This window comes from Agelaius phoeniceus, chromosome 31 (genome assembly GCF_051311805.1).
Source record: "Agelaius phoeniceus isolate bAgePho1 chromosome 31, bAgePho1.hap1, whole genome shotgun sequence".
Classification (NCBI taxonomy): Eukaryota; Metazoa; Chordata; class Aves; order Passeriformes; family Icteridae; genus Agelaius; species Agelaius phoeniceus.
In genome coordinates this window covers 3136624-3158726 of record NC_135295.1, presented here as the reverse complement: position 1 = coordinate 3158726, position 22103 = coordinate 3136624, and the positions used below count along the sequence as shown (strand labels likewise).

General features: G+C 42.8%; 1 protein-coding gene and 1 non-coding gene across 6 annotated transcripts; both read left to right on the top strand.

Annotated features, from left to right (window-relative positions):
• Window positions 1-36: 36 nt before the first annotated feature.
• On the top strand, window positions 37-21381 carry KHDC4 (KH domain containing 4, pre-mRNA splicing factor). Of its 5 annotated transcripts, none has more exons than XR_008536016.2 (14): window positions 37-150; window positions 229-469; window positions 5006-5134; window positions 7081-7160; window positions 7648-7700; window positions 9497-9660; window positions 10232-10443; window positions 12754-12814; window positions 14385-14442; window positions 14553-14806; window positions 15928-16086; window positions 17229-17313; window positions 18767-18858; window positions 20121-20177. XR_008536016.2 is itself a non-coding variant. In XM_054653234.2 (14 exons), exons 1-14 carry the CDS (start codon window positions 104-106, stop codon window positions 20318-20320), a joined length of 1857 nt encoding a protein of 618 aa, XP_054509209.1. In that variant the 5' UTR covers window positions 37-103; the 3' UTR covers window positions 20321-21381. The 5 variants fall into 5 exon arrangements, 4 of the variants coding, with proteins under 4 accessions (XP_054509209.1, XP_054509212.1, XP_054509208.1 ...); XM_054653234.2 differs by having other exon boundaries at window positions 5012-5134; window positions 17201-17313; window positions 20121-21381; XM_054653237.2 differs by having other exon boundaries at window positions 15931-16086; window positions 17201-17313; window positions 20121-21381.
• On the top strand, window positions 9823-9951 carry LOC129133606 (small Cajal body-specific RNA 4). The gene has a single exon (XR_008536017.2).
• Window positions 21382-22103: the final 722 nt, after the last annotated feature.

Genomic DNA, 22103 nt, shown 5'->3' with positions numbered 1-22103 from the left:
GGCAGCGACCGGAAGTGGCCGCGCCGTCTCTATGGCAACGGGCGGAAGCGGCGGCGCGCGGCGGGCGCGGAGCCGGAAGTGACGCCCGGCAGCCGTGGCGGCCATGTCGGCGGGCGGCGGAGCGCAGCGGGACGCGGGGGCCGCGGGCGGGTGAGGCGCGGCCGCGGCGGCTCGGGCGGCCCCGGTGTCCCTCGGAGCAGCGCCTCACGCCCCCTCTGTCTTTTCCAGGCGCCGCAGCAAGTGGGATCAGCCCGGCCCGGCTCCTAATTTCCTCCTCCCAGGCACGGCGCCGCTGCCCGGGCGGCCGTTCCCCGGTGGGGGCGGCGATGGCGCCGCCGCCGTGGCCGGGTCCGAGAGCTCGGCGGCGCCCTCGGGGGCGTTGGATGCGGCCGCGGCCGTGGCGGCGAAGATCAACGCGATGCTGATGGCCAAAGGGAAGCTGAAGCCGGCGCCCAGCACGGCGGACAAGGTGGGTGGGTGGGCGCGGGGGTGGTTCAGGAAATTGGCTGCCATAAAAACAGTCGGGAATAATTTTTAAAATATTTCTCTGCGCAACAGAAAGCAGTGGATGGCTGTGAGGTCAGTCCGCTGTGAGATTTTACCAAAGCCACCTGTAGGGAGGTAAAAAAGTTTGGGTTTTTTTTTCTCAGAAGCGTAGAATATTCTGAGTTGTGAGGGAGCCACGAGGATTTTTCCAGAAAGCGGAGCTGATGAGAAACTGCAGTGTGAAACGACTGCTTTAAAATATGGGGCCAAATGATTTTAGTGCCTGAAGAAGTTCCCAGTATGAGCTGTATATCCAAGTCCTAATCAGCTTATTCAGCTTTTGCTGGGCCCTGCCCCGAGCTTGGTTGACCCTGATGAGCTCAGGCAGTTGGACTGGTGTGTTCCTCTTGAATAATCTCTGAGTTTTCTATTCTAAAGCAAGTTTAACTTCAAGCTGCTTTTCCAGTTCCAGTCCCAGTCTTGTCTTGCTCTTCTGCCTGTCCTCAGCCTGTGCTAGAGCCAAGTTTAGAAGCTGTTTCAAGTTTTATGGAGCCACAGGGTGGTTTGGGTTGGAAGAGACCTCAGAGCTCATCTTGTCCCACCCCTGCCATGGGCAGGGACACCTTCCACTGCCTCAGGTGGCTCCTTGGGCACTCCCAGGGATCCAGGGGCAGCCCCAGCTGCTCTGGGAAATCTCTTTTCATGTGTTTAATCCAAGCATCCAAAGATTGGGGAGCTCAGGAGTTTCAGCTCCTCACCCCCTCCCAGTTTAGGTGCAAGGGGATTTTTGGTGAGGGGAATTCTGAGCAATGTTCTCATGGAACCATGGAATGGTTTGGGTTGGAATAGACCCAAAAACTCCTCCAGTGCCATGGCAGGGACCCTTTCCACCATCCCAGGGGGCTCCAAGCCCTGCCCAACACTGCCAGGGATGCAGGGGCAGCCCCAGCTGCTCTGGGCAATCTGTTCAATGTGTTCATTCCCAGATGTCCAAAGATTGGGGAGCTCAGGAGTTTCAGCTCCTCACCCCCTCCCAGTTTAGGTGCAAGGGGATTTTTGGTGGGGGGAATTCTGAGCAATGTTCTCATGGAACCATGGAATGGTTTGGGTTAAAAGAGACCTTAAAATTCATCCAGTGCCATGGCAGGGACACCTTCCACCATCCCAGCCTGGCCTTGGGCACTGCCAGGGATCCAGGGCAGCCCCAGCTGCTCTGGGCACCTGTGCCAGGGCCTCACACCCTCCCAGTGAACAATTCTTTCCCAAGATCCCACCCAACCCTGCCATCTGTCATTTCAAAACCATTGCCCCATGTCCTGTTACTTTGTGCTGTGGTAAAAAATCCTTTTTGCTCATTTTTATAACCCTTTAAGCCCTGCAAGGGGCTCTGAGCTCCCCCTGGATCCTTCTCCAGGTGAGCACTCTCAGCCTGCAGCTCTGTGGCCTCCTCTGCACTCCCTCCCTTCCATCTTTGAGGAATTTCCATCCAAACTCACTGAAATAAAAAATGAACAAGGAGGGTGGGGTTTATAGTGTTGTATTTCTTTTTTCACACTGGTTTTTGGGGTGTTTTTTTACACTGGTGCCACTCTGAGGGTTTGCCTTGTGAGGCTGCACCCAAAGGAGTGCTCATTTTGAACATAGGATTTACTCACAAATGAAAAAAAAAAGAGTGCAAAATTGTCCCAAAATCTCCTTAAATCACTTCTGGGGGTGAAATACCCCTGCAGCCTTTTTGGAGTGCTAATTTTGCCACAGGATTTACTCACAAATTAAAAAAAAAAGTGCAAAATTGTCCCAAAATCTCCTTAAATCACTTCTGGGGGTGAAATACCCCTGCAGCCTTTTGGAGTGCTAATTTTGTCACAGAATTTTACTACAGATTTAAAAAAAATCGTGGGAAATTGTCCCAAATTCTCCTTAAATCACTTCTGGGGGTGAAATACCCCTGCAGCCTTTTTGGAGTGCTAATTTTGCCACAGGATTTACTCACAATTTAAAAAAAAAGAGTGGGAAATTGTCCCAAAATCTCCTTAAATTGCTTCCCTGTCACTTCTAGGGCTGAAATACCCCTGCAGCCTTTTTGGAATGCTCATTTTGCCACAGAACTTACTCACAAATTAAAAAAAAAAAGTTGGGGAATTGTCCCAAATTCTCCTTAAATCACTTCTGGGGCTGAAACACCCCTGCAGCCTTTTTGGAATGCTCCTTTTGCCACAGAACTTACTCACAATTTAAAAAAAGAGTGGGAAATTGTCCCAAATTCTCCTTAAATTGCTTCCCCGACGCTTCTGTCACAGCCCATGAAGTAAAATCCATTTTGAGACATCCCAAAATTGGCAGGTGCTGGTGCTGTCTCATTCTCCCAGCTCTGTTTGTGTCACAGGCTCTGGTGGCACTCTGGCATCCTGTGACAAACTGTTGGATTCATGTGCATTTGGGGTGCCAGTTTTTATTACACCCTTTTTAAAATATAATAACTCTATATATACAATATCTAATAAATATGTATTTATATTTTTATATATGTTTATATATATTATATATATATAGTAACTATATATATAGTTCTTTCACTGCATATTTTGTTTTTGGTAGAGCATGTTCAGTGCTGGCATTTCTAGAATAATTAACTCTCATGACCTTGCAGGTTGTGAGGCAATGGAAATTAAGGAGCTGCAGGTTAATGAATGTATTTTTTTTTTTAAAGTGTGGCAAGAGTGGAGCAGTTTAAAGTCAGAACAGTGCCCTGTGCTGGAGTCCCTCTGTAGCTGCCTCCTTCAAAGTTATATTTGTGACAGTGGATTGGTGATCCTGGAAGGTTTTCTTTTTTTATAGAGTCTTGTTTGACCTTTATGTCCCCCAAATGAATTTCAGGATATTTAGGAGGCTGTGCTGACTCTGTACATTGAAAAGTTCTTTGTGGGAACTCCCAACTCTTCCACTGTATCTTCTGAATCTCTCACTGTGCCTTTTTATTTCTTAGGCTGACACAAAAGATGGCACCCCTGTCTTAAAGATGGGGACAAATACAGTGTGGATGAGTTCAGATCTTGAGCAGAAATTCTAAATTCTGCCTCTGAAGGCTGTTCAGAGGAGCAGGAGCTACAAACATGAAGTGCACATTTCACTGGGCTCTCAGATTTCTGTCAGAGCTGCCAACTCCAGGGGGAAATGCTTTGGTTTCTGTTCTACCAACTCTGCAGCTCAGTTCCACATCATGTACAGAGCAAAATATTAATTACCTGTTCATATGTGCTGAAAATAAACCCAGTGTGTTTATTTGGGCTGTGAGGAGGCAGATCCAGCAGTAACTCCAAGTTGCTTTCCACTAATCTGGAATTTACTCTCAACTGAAAAAAAAAAAAAAGTGGGAAATTGTCCCAAATTCTCCTTAAATCACTTCTGTTGCCTTCAAAACCTGAAAGGGGTGAACAAGAAGGATGTTAACCTATGAGAGCTCTACAGCCCAGTTCCACATCATGTACAGAGCAGAAACATTAATTATGTGTTCATATGTGCTGAAAATAAACCCACTGTGTTGATTTGGGCTGTGAGGAGGCAGATCCAGCAGTAACTCCAAGTTGCTTTCCACTAATCTGGAATTTACTCACAACTGGAAAAAAAAAAGTGGGAAATTGTCCCAAATTCTCCTTAAATTGCTTCTCTGTCACTTCTGGGGCTGGAATACCCCTGCAGCCTTTTTGGAATGCTCATTTTGCCACAGGATTTACTCACAAATAAAAAAAAAAGAGTGGGAAATTGTCCCAAATTCTCCTTAAATCACTTCTGGGGGTGAAATACCCTTGCAGCCTTTTCGGGGTGCTCATTTTGCCACAGGATTTACTCACGAATAAGAAAAAAAGAGTGGGAAATTGTCCCAAATTCTCCTTAAATCACTTCTGTTGCCTTCAAAACCTGAAAGGGGTGAACAAGAAGGATGTTAACCTCTAACAGCTCTACAGCTCAGTTCCACATCATGTACAGAGCAGAAACATTAATTATCTGTTAATATGTGCTGAAAATAAACCCACTGTGTTTATTTGGGCTGTGAGGAGGCAGATCCAGCAGCAATTCCAATGTACTTTTCACTAATCTGTGTAAAGATTTTACCTTCAACAACTGCAGGGGGTGCACAAGAAGGATGTTTATTATTTATTTTATTAATAAATGCTGAAGATAAACCCAGTGTGTTTATTTGAGCAGATCCAGCAGTAATTCCAATGTACTTTTCACTAATCTGTGTAAAGATTTTGCCTTCAGCAACTGAAGGGGGTGCACAAGAAGGATGTTTATTATTTATTTTATTAATAATTACTGAAGATAAACCCAGTGTGTTTGTTTGGGCAGATCCAGCAGCAATTCCAATGTACTTTCCTGTGCAATCTGTAAGGATTTTTTTCAATGTACAATATGTAAATTTTGCCTTCAACAACTGAAGGGGGTGAACAACAAGGACCTTCCCCCCTTGAGTTTGTTTGTGCTTTTTTTCCACTTTTGCAACTGCTTCTCTTTGAAGCTGCAGGCTCTGGGAAAAGGTCCAGCCACGAGTAAAAGCAAAGATGACCTTGTGGTGGCAGAGGTGGAGATCAATGATGTCCCCCTGACGTGCAGGAACCTGCTGACCCGGGGCCAGACCCAGGATGAGGTATGTCCCACACCCCCAGTGGCACTGTCACAGTGGCTGGAAAACCCTCTTTGCCCAGGATTTCTCTCCTGAGAAACCTCAGAGAAAAAGGAAAACACTCTGATCTCATTTTGCTCTCCTGTGTTCTGCTGCTTTGGAATGTGGTTGGAGATTGTTTATCCAACAGGTGAATTGTTTTTACTTAATGAGCAGTCGTGGTCAGGCTGTGTTGGGACTCTGAGGAGAGAGTCAGGAGTTTTCATTATTATCTTTTGGCTTTCTGTCTGTATCCTTTCTCCAGTCTTTAGGATAGCTTTAGTATAGCATTCTATGATATGATACAATATAATATAGTATAATATAATATAGTATAATATAATATAGTATGATATAATATGATATGATTAATATAATATAATATGGCATAATATAATATAGCACAATATAATAGAATGTAATATAATATAATATGGCATAATATAATATAATGTGATATAATACAATGTGATATTACACAATATAATGTAATATAATATGGCATGATGTGATATAGCATAATATAGCACAATACAATATAGCACAATATAATATAATATAGTATGATATGATATAGTATGATATAATATGATATGATTCATATAATATAATATATGGCACAATGTGATATAGCACAATATAATATAATGTAATATAATACAATATGGCATAATGTAATATAATGTGATATAATACAATGTGATATTATATGATATAATATAATATAATGTAATATAATATAGTGTAATATAATTTAGTATAGCATAATATAGTATAATATAATGTAATATAATAAGGCATAATGTGATATAGCATAATATAGCACAATATAATATAGCACAATACAATATAATATAATATAGTATAATATAATGTGATATTATATTATATGATACAATATAATGTAATATAATATCGTATAATATAATTTAGTGTAGTATAATATGATATAATGTGATATAATACAATGTGATATTATATGATATAATACAATATAATGTGATATAATATCATATAATATAATTTAGTATAGTATAATATAGTATAATATGATATGATATGATAATAAATTAGCCTTCTAAGAGCATGGAGCCAGATTCATCATTTCCTTCCTTCATCAGGGGGACCTTAAAATACCTCCCTGCAGCAGCTCTGCTGCCTTGGCAGGGAGCTCTGGGCTTACATAACCCTGGCCACCTTTCACCTTGTTCCTGAGGAGACAGGGTGAAATGAACTGGCAGTGAACTCTGTCCAGGGTTGTTTCTTTCTAGGAAACTCGTGTTTTCTAAAGGGGTTTGTTGGTTTGCTCAGTAAGTGGTTGTATTGATGCCTCGGGTTTAGTTTTTATATTTTTCAGGTTCTGTGCTGCTTTAGTGTGTGAGTCTGAGTTCATATTATGGGATTGTGAGCTCTCTGCACAGAGCAGGGAGACAAAAACAATTCCTGCTCTAGCTGGGCACCAAGGACAAATGATCCAAATCTCAGCCCCAAGAGCACAAACACCGTGGGCTGAAGAGGGAAAAACAAGAAAATGGGACTGCATGGGCTGGAACTGTGATTAGACAATTAAGTCAAATATACTACTAGACAAAACTTACAACAGTGTGAGACCCCACGACCAGTCATCCATTTTTGGGACCATTTTGGTTCATCTTGGGTGTAGCCCTGGCTGGGCTCTGGTGCTGCTCAAGGTGAATCTGTTGAGGCCTTTTAATAAATCCCTACTTGATTAATTAACTCTGTCCAGCCTCTGTTCTAAATCAGCCTTCACAAGGCATCAGTATTATGACTTCAGAGCCAGCATCAGCCTCTTAGCACTTCATTAACGATTTCTGGGGTTTCTACAAGAACATTGTTGAAGTTTTGGCATTCTGTGTGTGCCTTGTTTGCTGCTGGCAGGTGTTTCACTGGGTTTTGTCCATTTTTTGCAGATCAGTCGCCTGAGTGGAGCAGCTGTCTCCACTCGAGGGAGGTTCATGACTGCAGAAGAGAAAGCCAAAGTGGGACCTGGGTTTGTATTTTTATTTTTGGAGGTTCTGTTTTTTTCCTCTGAGGTGGCAGAGTGCTGGGGTTCTGTTTGGTTGGTTCTCCTATAAATTTGCCATTCTGGTGGTCCTGGGCTGAAACAACCAGCCCAGCCATGACCCTGACAGATCACACTGTGCTCAGCTTCTCCTCACAGAAGACTGCAACTGCCCAAATACTTCCCAATTTCTTGCTGCTTTTAGTTTGTGACCCATTTATGTGGGCAAGCTAATTCAAGTTTTCAGTGCTGAAACTTTGCTGAATCATCATCAATTCCTGAATCAGATTTTCAGTGCAGAGCTTTTCTGCCTGAGCACTGTGATAGTCAAGGAATTTGTGTTCTGTTATCTGGAGGGCATTTCAGATTTTTATGGAAGACTTTCTGCATGTAATGACTGTGATATAATTAGATTGGGTCCATTATTATTGTGTTGTCTGTGGGTTTAATTGAATATTTGACTTTTTCTTTCCAGAGATCGTCCTCTGTATCTTCATGTTCAGGGTCAGACACGGGAGTTGGTTGACAGTGAGTACAAAATATTCTGGTTTTTCTCTCCCTGTTTGTGATAAAGGGTTGGATTTGAGTTATAAACACCTTGGTGGTGATAACAGACTCCATTCAAGCACTGATACTGAGATCTCTGCTCAGAAATCCCTGAGGTGCCATGGACTGCATTCATCAGGAAATGAAAATTTTGGATAGACTGCAAGGAAGGTGGGGAGGGAGTGGGCAGGTACAGCTCTTATCTCACTGATAACACACCCAGATCCATGGGAACAGGGGTGTGACAGGGAGGCCTCCTGCCAGAAGGACCTCAGAGGGTCACATCTGGTGCCACCACCCTGCTCAGACAGGGCCATCCCAGAGCAGAGGGCACAGGGCTGGGGCCAGGTGGCTCTGGATCCCCAGGCAGGGACACCCCAGGGCTGTTGCAGGTGGCTCTGGGACCCCCAGGCACGGAGGCTCCACAGCCTCTCTGGGCTCTGCTCAGCGCTGGGCACTGCCCAGGGCAGCAGCTCTGCCTCCTGGCCAGGGGCAGCTCCTGGGCTCAGGCCCTGCCCGTGGCTCTGGGGCCATTGCTGGGCCTGGAGCAGAGCCTGGGGCTGCTCTGACCTCTGCACACAGGGACAGACTGGGACAGACAGACTGGGACAGACAGACTGGGACAGACAGGGACACCTGGGGACAGCCAGGAACAGACTGGGACAGACAGGGACACCTGGGGACAGCCAGGAACAGATAGGAACACCCAGAGACAGACAGGGACACACAGAGGGACACCCAGAGACATCCAGAGACATCCAGGGATGCCCAAGGACACACACAGGGACACCTGGGGACAGCCAGGGATGCTCAGAGACACCCAGGGGCAGTCAGGGAGAGCCAAGGACTCCCTGGGACAGATAGGGATACCCAGGAACACTGAGAGACAAACAAGGACACCTGGGGACACCCAGGGACAGATAGGAACAGCCAGAGACACTGAGAGACACCCAGGGACACTGAGAGACACCCAGGGACACCCAGGCACCCCCAGGGCTGAGGCCCCTCTCCCTGGGGCTCCTCTCCAGGCTGAGCAGCCCCAGCTCCCTCAGCCTTTCTGGGCAGGGACCCTCCAGGCCCTTCAGCATCTTTGTCACCCTGCAGGAGCTCCCTGGCCCTGCTGTGCTGAGGGTGCCAGAGCTGGGCACAGCCCTGCAGAGGTTCAGCACTGCCTGGAGCACCCCCTGACCTGCTGGGAATGCTCTTCCTCACCCAGCCCAGGACCCCTCTGTCCCCTGGCTGCCAGGACACAGTGCTGGCTCAGGGACAGCTTGGTGACACCCCTCAGATCCTCCCCAGCAGGTCACCCCCAGCCTGTGCTGGTGCCTGGGGTTGTTCCTCCCTGACCTTGCCTTAAAACATGGCCCAAGCTTTATCAGGGTGGAAATGGAGAAGAAATTCTGATACTTCACTGAATACCTGAGCTGGGAGGGACCCACAGGGATCACCCAGTCCAACCCCAGGCCCTGCACTGACCCCCAAAATCCCACCCTGGGAGCATTTCCCAAACCCTCCTGGAGCTCTGGCAGCCCTGGGGCTGTGCCCATGCCCTGGGGAGCCTCAGGGGGAAGAACCTTTCCCTGATAATCCATCCTAAACCTCCCTGACACAGCTCCAGGATCTCTGGGGATCCTCTGTGGTCCCACACAGGGGTGCAAACCCTGGGCCCCACAGGGAGACGCAATCCCATAACAGAATATGCAAAACAACCCAGTTATGTCACAGTTTGAGTACTCTGGGCTGCTGAATTAGAATGGATTTTATGTTCTCTCACCCAGGAGCTGTTAACAGAATCAAGGAGATCATTACCAATGGAGTGGTGAAAGCAGCCACGGGCTCCAGCCCCACATTCAATGGGGCCACAGTCACTGTCTATCACCAGCCAGCCCCCATCACTCAGATAACTCCAGCTGTTGGCCAAAAACCTCCATTCCAGTCAGGGGTGAGTGCATTTTATTGACTATCACTGCTTGCAAGATTTGCCTTTTACAAAGCAGATGTGTCACGTGTTATTTATTAAAAAAAAAAACCAAAAACCAACAAAATCACAGCACAGAAGCTGAAAAACCACCCCAAAAAATCACCCCCAGCTTGTGCTGTGAAATCTGGAGGACTAACAAGACTGAGTCTGGAGAGTGAGGCTCAGGTGACAGTGGCCTCCTAAAAGCAAAGGGATGGAGAGAGCAGTCCTACCTCCAGAAAAGCCCAGGGCTCACTGTGCCATCTGACACTGGACCCTTCTGTCTGTCCCAGCAGAGGGATGTCTGTCCTCAGTGAAATTAGAGTGAAATATTAAAGCTTTTGCTGTTCATTTCCAGATGCATTATGTCCAGGACAAGCTGTCTGCTGATTAAGGCCTGCAGAAGGTGTTGACATTGAAATAGAAATCAATTTTTACTTCAGAACTCATATTTCTGCATCTGACCCTGAAGCCTTCTGTGTGTCCCAGCAGTGAGATGTCTGCCCTCAGTGAAATGAAAATGAAATATTAAAGATTTGCTGTTCATTTGCAGATGCATTATGTCCAGGACAAGTTGTTTGTTGGGCTGGAACATGCTGTGCCCACATTTAATGTGAAGGAGAAGGTGGAAGGGCCTGGCTGCTCCTACTTGCAGCACATTCAGATTGAAACTGGTGCCAAAGTCTTTCTTCGAGGGAAAGGCTCAGGTTGCATAGAACCAGCATCAGGCAGAGAAGCCTTTGAACCCATGTACATCTACATCAGGTATGGGGGAGTTCCAAAAAAATCCCATAAAAATCCATTTATAAAAAAATCCCATAAAAATCCATTTTAAAAAATCCCATTAAAAATCCATTTATAAAAAAATCCCATTAAAAATCCATTTATAAAAAAATCCCATTAAAAATCCATTTATAAAAAAATCCCATAAAAATCCATTTATTAAAAAATCCCATAGAAATCCATTTATAAAAAAATCCCATAAAAATCCATTTATAAAAAAATCCCATAAAAATCCATTTATAAAAAAATCCCATTAAAAATCCATTTATAAAAAAATCCCATAAAAATCCATTTATAAAAAAATCCCATTAAAAATACATTTAAAAAAAAAATCCCATAAAAATCCCATTAAAAATCTGTTTAAAAAAATCCCATAAAAATTTTTAAATTATTAAAAAAAAATCCCATAAAAAGCCTATTTAAAAAAATCCCATAAAAACCCACTTTAAAAAATCCCATAAAAATCCGTTTTAAAAAAATCCCATTAAAATCCATTTATAAAAAAATCCCATTAAAAATCCATTAAAAAAAATCCCATTAAAATCCATTTAAAAATAATGCCATTAAAAATCTGGTTTTTTTAAAAAAAATCCCTTAAAAATTTAAAAATTATTTTTAAAAATTCCATAAAAAGCCCATTTAAAAAAATCCCATAAAAACCCACTTTAAAAAATCCCATTAAAAATCCATTTATAAAAAAATCCCATAAAAAATCCATTTATAAAAAAATCCCATAAAAGATCCACTTAAAAAAAATCCCATAAAATTTCCATTTATAAAAAAATCCTATAAAAAATCAATTTTTTAAAAAATCCCATAAAAATCCATTTTAAAAATCCCATTAAAAATCTGTTTAAAAAAAATCCCATAAAAATTTAAAAATTATTTTAAAAAATCCCATAAAAAGCCCATTTAAAAAAAAAATCCCAAAAAAACCCACTTTAAAAAATCCCATTAAAAATCTGTTTTTTAAAAAATCCCATAAAAACCCATTTAAAAAAAATCCCATTGAAAATCTGTTTTTAAAAATCCATTTTTAAAAAATCCCATAAAAAGCCCATTTTAAAAAAATCCCAAAAAAACCCACTTTAAAAAAATCCCATAAAAATACATTTTAAAAAATACCATAAAAATCAATTTTTAAAAATCCCATAAAAGTCAATTTAAAAAAAATTTAAAAATCCCTTTAATAATAAATTTTAGAAAATCCCATAAGAGTCAATTTTAAAAATCCCATTTAAAATAATTTTTAAAAATCCCCTAAAAATCAATTTAAAAAAAATCCCATTAAAAATAATTAAAAAAAAAAATCCCATAAAAGAATAATTTTAAAAAGATCCCATAAAAATCAATTTTAAAAAGATCCCATAAAAATAAATTTTTAAAAATCCCATAAAAGTCAATTAAAAAAAAATTTTAAAAATCCATTTAAAAAAATCCCTTTAAAAATCAATTTTAAAAAATCCCATAAAAATCCATTTTAAAACATCTCATTAAAAAATCATTTTAAAAAATCCCATTAAAGTCAATTTAAAAAAAAATCCCATTAAAAATCAATTTTAAAAAGATCCCATAAAAATCAATTTTAAAAAGATCCCATAAAAATCAATTTTAAAAAATCCTATAAAAGTCAATTAAAAAAAAATTTTAAAAATCCATTTAAAAAATCCCTTTAAAAGTCAATTTAAAAAGATCCCATAAAAGTCAATTTAAAAAAAAATCCCATAAAAAAATCAATTTTAAAAAGATCTCATAAAATTAAATTTTTAAAAATCCCATAAAAGTCAATTTAAAAAAATCCCATTTAAAAATCAGTTTAAAAAAATCCAGTTCAAAAATTTCAAAAAAATCCCATAAAAATCAAGTTTAAAAATCCCATTAAAAATCAATTTTAAAATTCATTTTTAAAAAATCTCATTTAAAAAAAACCCAATTTTTAAAAATCCCATAAAATCCATTTTAAAAAATTCCCATTAAAAATCAATTTTAAAAAATCCATTTTAAAAAAATCCCATTAAAAAATCCCATTTTAAAAATCCATTTTAAAAAATCCCATTAAAAATCCCAATGCCCAGTCAGGAACGTTGCTCAATCTTTAATCACTGTGTGAAATTCTTCATTTGGACTGATTTAATGCAAATTAAATACATTTTTGCACCTGGCTTGACTTTAGAGGTGTCTCTAAAGTGATAAAGGTGTAACCATATGGTGATAGGGCAAAGAAGGAGCTCCCAAATTTGACAGAAAAGTTTATTCTTATAAATTTTATTTTTTTTTTGTGTATTTTTTCAGTCACCCAAAGCCAGAAGGTTTGGCAGCTGCTAAAAAGCTGTGTGAGAACCTCTTGCAAACAGTGAGTAACTCTTACACATGGGAGATTTCAGAGCTTTCTGTAGTTTGGGATGTGCATTAAAAAATTCTTAATTCTTTCAGCAAAGCTCTTCATGTGTCAAGGAGAAACCTCAAAAGTTTCTCCTCCCAAGGGTTGCTGTGGAATTCTTGTTTGATATTTCTCAGGAAGGAGCTGAGAATTTTTGGGGCAAAAAATTCAAATGGTTGCAGAGCAGAGCTGGGGGTGAGGAGAAGGGAATATCTGCAAACATAAATCTGCTTTTTGCTCATTGCTCCAGCTTCCCCTCTTTGATAGCCAGAGGTGATTGCTGTAGCAAAAAATTCTAGAAAATCTCTCCCATACACAGAGAATCTTCAATTTCTCAGCTTCCTTATATAAATTAAAATAAAGTTCTGGAGAGTCTTTCAGTTAAGATAATAATAAGATAATGGAGTAGGGGATACAAAGTTTCTTTTGAAAAATATTTGGAAGCTTTTTTATTCTCTGAGGCTCTGTTGTAGTAATTAATAATATTGGACTAATTAATATTGAAGAAATCAATTTGCCACTCTGTTTCCTATAAAAAATATATATTACATTCCATTTTAATATTTTATCATTATATTTTATTATTATACTTTTAATATCTTTTATTATATTTATTATTATATTTCATTAGTACATCCATTATTTTTATGATATATTTATCATATTTTTATTATATTTTATTATTCTATTCTATTTTTATTATTATGTTTTATTATATTTTTATTATATTTTAACATTATATTTTATTTTGTTATATTTTATTATCCCAAATATGATCCAAATATTATATATATTATTATCCTTATTATCCTCATTATCCTTATTATTCTTATTAATTATTCTTATCATTATTATCCTTATTATTATCCTTATTGTTATCCTTATTGTTATCCTTATTATTATCCTTATTGTTATCCTTATTATTATCCTTATTATTATCCTTATTGTTATCCTTATTATTATCCTTATTATTCTTATTAATTATCCTTATCCTTATTATTATCCTTATTGTTATCCTTATTGTTATCCTTATTATTATCCTTATTATTATCCTTATTAATTATCCTTATCCTTATTATTATCCTTATTATTATCCTTATTATTATCCTAATTATTCTTATTAATTATCCTTATCCTTATTATTATCCTTATTATTATCCTTATTGTTATCCTTATTATTATTATTATTATCCTTATTAATTATCCTTATCCTTATTATTATCATTATTATAATATTATTATTATTATTATTATTATTATTATTATTATTATTATTATTATTATTATTATTATTATTATTATTATTATTATTATTATTATTATTATTATTATTATTATTATTATTATTATTCAAATCTGCCACAGAGGCCAGTAGGATCAGGGGATGTTGATGGGATTTTGGTGGGTGGATTTTCATGTTTGGGTTATTGCTGTCCTGGTGCCCAGTGTGTTCTGGAATCAGCATTCCCTCACATGGTTATAGGCAGTTACAGAAATGTCAATATTTTTATTTTTATTGCCTAATCTTTGAAATTCCTCCTAGGTTCACGCCGAGTACTCTCGATTTGTGAACCAGATAACCACTGCAGTTCCCTTGGCAGGTAAAACTCACCTTTGAGACTCCAGCCTCTTTTCCACTTGGAATTAATTGGCATTTTTGGTGTCTGTGGCAGAACTGAGATGTCCTTTTGTCCTCTCTGCCTCTCTCCAGGCTTCACCCAGCCAGCCACGATCAGCAGCGTCCCGTCCCAGCCCTCCTATTACCCCTCCAATGGCTACCAGTCCGGCTACCCCGTGGTTGCCCCTCCTCAGCAGCCTGTCCAGCCTCCCTATGGGGTGCCAGGGATGGTGCCCCCTGCCGTGCCCCTGGCTCCTGGCGTCCTCCCAGCGCTGCCCACGGCCGTGCCCCCCGTGCCCACCCAGTACCCCATTCCTCAGGTGCAGCCTCCAGCCAGCACGGGCCAGGTACTGCCCGGGGTCACTCTTTGCTGGGGAGAAAAGGCTTTGTAGTTCTTCTTTAGGGCTTTATTTTAGCCTTTTTTAGTGCTTTTTTCCGTTGGTTTGTTTGTTTGGGGGGTTTTTTGGGAGGATGTTGGTGGTTTTTGTTATTGTTTAGCTGATCCATCCTTCTAAGCAACTAAATTGTTGGGTTGGCAGCTTCCTACTACATTCTTCATATTCTGTTTTTCCCATTCTGTTTTTCCCATTCCATTCTTCATATTGTGCCCTTCACGTTGTGCCCTTCACGTTGTGCCCTTCACGTTGTGCCCTTCCCATTCTGCCCTTCATATTCTGCCCTTCACATTGTGCCCCTCACATTGTGCCCCTCACATTGTGCCCCTCATATTGTGCCCCTCATATTGTGCCCCTCATATTCTGCCCTTCACGTTGTGCCCCTCACATTGTGCCCCTCACATTGTGCCCTTCACATTGTGCCCCTCACATTGTGCCCTTCACATTGTGCCCTTCACATTGTGCCCTTCACATTGTGCCCCTCACATTGTGCCCTTCCCATTGTGCCCTTCCCATTGTGCCCTTCCCATTGTGCCCTTCATATTGTGCCCTTCATATTCTGCCCCTCATATTGTGCCCTTCATATTCTGCCCTTCACATTGTGCCCTTCCCATTGTGCCCCTCATATTCTGCCCTTCATATTCTGCCCTTCCCATTCTGCCTTTCATATTCTGCCCTTCCCATTCTGCCCTTCCCATTCTGCCCTTCCCATTCTGCCCTTCCCATTCTGCCCATATTATTCATATTCTATATTAATGTTATAAACTACACCTGTCCTCTTAACAGCAAGGATATTTTCAGGGGTTAGGGGGTCAATTCAATTTCTGAGGAGCATCACACTCTGTGGTGCCCCTATGTAGGTGCCTGAGTTTAAATTACAGCTGGGGATTAGTTTGAGGTGGGAGCATTCTCTAAATGAAATCCTTGTTTTACCTCTTCAGTTGTGAATTTTCCTCTAAATTCTCTTATCTCTAGAGAAACTATTTGTATGTTCTCCTCCTTACTGCAGTGAATGAATACTTTACATGCACATTATCGAATTTTCTTGTGTTTTCTCTCTGACTTGTGCCCAGCAGAGTCCTCTGAGTGCTCCTTTCCTTCCTGCTGCCCCAGTAAAAACCAGCATGCCAACTGGTAGCCAGCCCCAGGTGCAGCCCCATCCCCAGGGCCAAAAGAGACGCTTCACCGAGGAGCTGCCTGATGAGAGAGAGTCAGGACTGCTGGGATACCAGGTGGAATAAAATCAGCAATTTTCCTTCCCTCACCAGGCAGAGATTGGGTTGTTGTTAGCCCAGGTTGTTGGAGCAGTTGTGCAGGGCCTTGGGCACAGGGCAGTGGTTGTCCCAAAGCACAGGGCCCACATTTTGGTGTCTCTGAGTGGATGCACTGCTCCAAAGCTGTGGATTAACTCATTCCAGCTGCTTTCCATACCCTCAGCCCTTCCCAAAGATGAGTGCTGCATCCAGGTCACAGACATGACAAGAGTGTGGGACTGCTTGGCTTAAAAAGAAATTATTTGGGGCTTTATTGGAATTTTTTGGGGTCTTTAGGTGGGTTTTTTGAGGGAGGGAAATGTAATAACTTCTAGTTTTTCCCATTTACCTTGCAGGTTGCACTTGAGAGGATTTCAAGAAGCTTAGTTTAAAAGCTTATTTATTTAGGTAGTTAGATGACTAAGAAAAATAATTTTTATGTTGTTAGATGATTTTAAGAAAAATAATTTTTAGGCAGTTAGATGATTTTAAGAAAAATAATTTTGAGTTCTTCTCATTTGCCTGAGAGCAAAGGGAGTGTCTGTAAATGTTTGTCTGATGCTACACCCCTGCCACAGGCAGAGCCCTTAATAAAACCTTTGCCTAGAGGCAATAAGGAACTGCCTGTGTGTTAGAGCTAATATTAGAATCTCAAACAGATTCCTGTGGCATGAGCTCTATTCAGGGTTCAGAATTAGCTGGCTGAGGAGCTGATAGGTGATCCATGAAGGGAGCAGCTCTCTTTATTGTCCTGAACTGCTGACAGGGTGGAGTAGGTGGTGAGGAGTTCTCCAGAGTGGTGCTCAGACCTGTTTCCCACCACTCAGATATTTGGAGGAGAAAGCTGCCCTCAGATATTTGGAGGAGAAAGCTGCCCTCAGATATTTGGAGGAGAAAGCTGCCCTCAGATATTTGGAGGAGAAAGCTGCCCTCAGATATTTGGAGGAGAAAGCATTTTGTGTAGCAGTGGTGCTTAGGGATTCCTTCTGCTAGTTGGCTCTGAAAGGTTGGGTTTCCTAACAGTATCATTAAGGAGCTGTAGCTTTTGTTGTAGTTGTAGATTTGCTAATGCCGTGTGTTTTTCTGCTCATAGCATGGACCCATTCATATGACTAATTTAGGTACAGGCTTCTCCAGTCAGAGTGAAATCGAGGGAGCCGCGGCGAAGGCAGCAAGTTCCTCAGGAAAGGAGAGAGAGAGGGACAGGTGAGTGAGGAATCATGGCAGGTTCTCCTGGTTCTTGTGCAAAGTTTATTTCTGAGGTGTTCTTCATGTTCTCTTCTGGGATTTGGGGATTGTTTGGTGGTGGATGGGGTTTTTTTGTATTTTGGGATGGGTTTTTTTAAGGAGAAGGGATGCAAGGGTTACCTTTTGATGCTACAGAATGAAAATTGCTTCTTTTCCACTCCTACCTAAGTCTTTGTGTGGCTCTGGTATTTTGCCTCTGTCACACATTCCATTGTACTGGCCCCAGCACAGACCCTCAGGGGCTACTGCTTGTTACTGGTGTCATCTTGGACATGGAGCTGGGGTTGTAACTCTTGCGACATGGCCATCCAGCCAGTTCTGTACCCCTCTGATCATCCATGCATCCATCCATCCATCCATGCATCCATCCATGCATCCATCCATGCATCCATCCATCATCCATCCATGCATCCATCCATGCATCCATGCATCCATCCATCATCCATGCATCCATCCATCCATCCATGCATCCATCCATGCATCCATCCATGCATGCATGCATCCATCCACGCATCCATGCATCCATCCATCCATGCATCCATCCATGCATGCATGCATCCATCCATCCATCCATCCATGCATCCATGGATCCATCCATCCATCCATCCATCATCCATCATCCATCCATCCATCCATCCATCCATGCATCCATCCATCCATCCATGCATCCATCCATGCATCCATCCATCCATCCATCCATCCATCCATCCATCCATCCATCATCCATCATCCATGCATCCATCCATCCATCCATCCATCCATCCATCCATCCATGCATCCATCCATGCATCCATCCATCCATCCATCCATGCATCCATCCATCCATCCATCCATCCATGCATCCATCCATCCATCCATCCATCCATCCATCCATGCATCCATCCATCCATCCATGCATCCATCCATGCATCCATCCATCCATCCATCCATCCATCCATGCATCCATCCATCCATCCATCCATCCATCATCCATCCATCATCCATCCATCCATCCATCCATGCATCCATCCATCCATCATCCATCCATCCATCATCCATGCATCCATCCATCATCCATCCATCATCCATCCATCCATCCATCCATCATCCATCCATCCATCCATCCATCATCCATCCATCATCCATCCATCCATCATCCATCCATCCATCCATCATCCATCCATCATCCATCCATCCATCATCCATCATCCATCCAATCCATTCCTGTCCCAGTAAGAATGTTGGGAGAGGACAGGCCTTGCAGAGCTCCCGGTTGGGGTCACCAGTCACTCCAGTCCACCAGCACAGTCACTGGAAGAATCAAGGAGTTTTAAGTTCAACTCCTCAGCCCAAGATCTGAGTTAGGAATGTGATGTTTATTACTTTTGACTCTTAGCTTGGTTTACAAAAGAAACAATCTTGTTTTAAACAGGCAGTTGATGCCTCCGCCAGCTTTTCCTGTCACTGGAATGAAATCGGAATCGGAAGAAAGAAAAGGTGCGGGGTCTTTGCCAGGCAACCATGGTGAGTGCAATGGGTCCCACACCCCTGCAAGTCCAGTTTCCTTTCCCAAACACCCTTCTAAGTCCAGTTTCCTCTCCCAAATGGTGCTGGTTTTAACATTTGCCTAAACTGGTGGGGTTTTTTGGCTGTTGTGTGTTGAAGTGCAAAGCAGGTGATGTTGCACTGCTCTAAAATCACTGGTGCTTGCTGTGGTTATACATACAGGTGGCTTCTCAAAGCTTTAATAAATATCTGTATGAAATGAGGGAGTTTGATTAAGTGAGGGACTAAAGACAGGGAAATTTGGCCCATCAGGCAGCACAGAATGTGGTGGGGTTATTTTGTGGCTTTGCATTGTTATGCACACAGGTTGCTTCTCAAAGCTTTAAGAAATATCTGTATGAAATTAAGGGAGTTTAACCAAGTGAGGGACTAAAGACAGGGAGTTTTGACCCATCAGGCAGCACAGAATATGGTGGGGTTGTTTTGTGGCTTTGCATTGTTATGCACAGGTTGTTTCTCAAAGCTTTAAGAAATATCTGTATGAAATGAGGAGATTTTGATTAAGTGAGGGACTAAAGACAGGGAGATTTGGCCCATCAGGCAGCACAAAACATGGTGGGGTTGTTTTGTGGCTTTGTATTGTGAGCAGCTGCCTCAGAGGCACTGAGGATCATGGGGAGAATTCTGCTCAGGTGGGGATTTCCACACATTTCCACACATTTCTGGCTGCAGACAGCACAAGTGCTGCCAGGATTTCATCTTTCCTGTCACTCAGCAAGGTTTGAACCTGTCAGACTTGCAGTTGTTGATCTCTGCAGACAGCTCAGTGCTCTCAGCTCTGCAGGGACATCACCCAGCCTGGTTAACCTTAGTTCTTCTGCAGTCTTGCTCCCAGACATTGCTCTCCTGTTAGCTTCCTTTTGAGCAAAATTTCTACTTTTCTTTACGTGTTGATCTCTTTAACGGTGAAATTGCCCTCCCTGAGAGCCATTTGCTAACTTTACCTTTTCTGTGTGTTTCTTTCTTGTTTCTCTGTTCTCTTACATGGTTCTGATGGATCACATGGCTGTTGCTGGTGCTGTTTCCTGTGGCCTTCGACCTTGGATGACCATTGGCCTTGTGACCTCAAAATGGTGTCCAACTAACAATTTACAATTAACATCTTTTTTTATTATTATTAACTCGTTTTTGGGGCATTTTATCTCTTTTTATTTGTTTTGTTTTTATTATTTTCCTTCTTGGGGGGGGGCTGGGGGCCTTGTTTTGTTTTCCCCTCCTAGATCATCAAGCCAAGAAGATGAAAACTGCAGAGAAGGGCTTTGGATTAGTGGCCTATGCTGGAGATTCTTCAGATGAAGAGGAGGAACACGGTGGCCATAAAAACGCAAGTACTTTTTCACAGGGCTGGAGTTTGGGGTACCAGTACCCATCCTCACAACAGCGAGCTAAACAACAGATGCCTTTCTGGATGGCACCATAAAAAAACTGCACAGGAGTTTTCATTCATCTGATTTTTCCCCCTCTAGCAATAATGCATGTATATTCCAGAATGAACTTGGCAAAGAGGCGTTGTTTTTACATTTGCAGAAGCCAATTTCCCCTTGGAAGGGCTCCATTGTTTTTTAAAATCTTCATTTTGGCAGTGTATTTGTCAATTTTAAAAAGGAGTATTTGGAGTAGCATCCTGACTGGCCTAGTCCCTTGTGCAAGGGAGTGCTGTAAAGAGGAACCAGGGGAGCCTCTTGGGCCATATTTTCAGTTCCTCCCAGATAAAGGGAAGAGTCAGTGACACTGACTTCACTCTGCCTTTGCATTTTTGGAGCGCTCCTGCTGTCGGCCCCAGTGATCTACTGGTGACTCAGCCTCAATTTTGGACTTTCACCAGAGGGAAGAAACATCCAGCAGTCATGAAAAACTTGAGCATCACATTTGGAAAACTCTTGGTTTTATTTCAGACATCTCCTGTAACTCAGCTTGGTTTTATTTTTGAAATGTGATTTTACCAGTCCCACAAGTTCTCATTCTGGCCAGATGTTGGGGTGGGGGATGCTCAGGTTTTTGGATAGGTTCACTTTGCTCCAGGTGGACTTGGCACTGTAGCCCTAGTGCTGAATTGTTTCCAGTCACCCCGGGACTCCAACTCAGCAGGAATTCCTTTTCCAGAGGCTCACCCCCATCTCCTCCCTCACTCACTGGATTCCACCAGAGCCAGAAGGTTCCACAGTGGTTTCCCAAAGGGCAGCAGCTCCTGCCTCACATGCAGAAGCTGGGAATGAGTTTTTGGACTGTTGTTTTTGGACGTGAACTGCACTGGGGGCTGAGTGGGGTGGGCTGCTGCAGCCAGAACTCCTGCATTGAGCAGTGACACAGGGACTGCTCCAGGGCACTGGGCAGCTTTTGGGACAGGAGCTGTGGTTTTGAGAAGGGGCTGTGTCACTGCTGCAGCCAGGGATGCCTCACCTGTACAAACCTCGGCTTCCCCATGTGTTGTAAATAATTAGAACCATACTTTCATTATAAATAAATGTATAAATATTCTGCTTCCTGCTGCTGCTTTGGGCGAGGTTTGGAGCCTGTGATAAGGGTGGGAGGGATGCAGGGCTGGGGAAGTCCTGGGGCCAAGGAGCTGTGGGGAAATTGTGGGGCTGGAGGAGCCCTCAGGGATGGGAGGGGGTCCGGGATTGGGGGTCCCCAAGGATCAGGGGATCCCCGAGCTTTGGAGCCTGTGATAAGGGTGGGGGGGATGCAGGGCTGGGGGGAGCCCTGGGGCCAAGGAGCTGTGGGGAAGTTCTGGGGCTGGAGGAGCCCTCAGGGATGGGAGGGGGTCCGGGATTGGGGGTCCCCAAGGATCGGGGGATCCCCGGAGGCGGAGGGGTTGGGAGAGGGGTTCGGGCTGGGGGGAACCGAGGGGCTGGGGGGATCTGGGGCTGGAGAGGGGGTTCGGAGCTGGGGCGAGTCCCTGGGTGCTGGGGATGGGGCAGGGAGTGCAGGCTGGGAGGGGAGCCGGGAGCTGACAGAGACCCCGAGATCCGGACAGGAGTCCCGGGGCTGGGGGTCCCGAGGGCAGTGCCATGTCCCGCTATGTCCCGTCGTGTCCCATCGTGTCCCCACCGTGTCCCGTCCTGTCCCCCTTGGGTCCCCGCCGTGTCCCCGCTATGTCCCGTTGTGTCCCCGCCGTGTCCGGTCCTGATCCCGCTATGTCCCCGCCGTATCCCGTTGTGTTCCCGTCCCGTCCTATCCCCGCTATGTCCCGTCCTGTCCCG

Bases quoted from the DNA above. Each gene is read 5' to 3' on its own strand.
- KHDC4 (XM_054653233.2), top strand. From the start codon at position 104: ATGTCGGCGGGCGGCGGAGCGCAGCGGGACGCGGGGGCCGCGGGCGG. The intron at 7,701-9,496 runs GTGAGTACAAAA...TCTCTCACCCAG, and splicing joins GACACGGGAGTTGGTTGACA to GAGCTGTTAACAGAATCAAG. The intron at 16,087-17,200 runs GTGGAATAAAAT...TTCTGCTCATAG, and splicing joins CAGGACTGCTGGGATACCAG to CATGGACCCATTCATATGAC.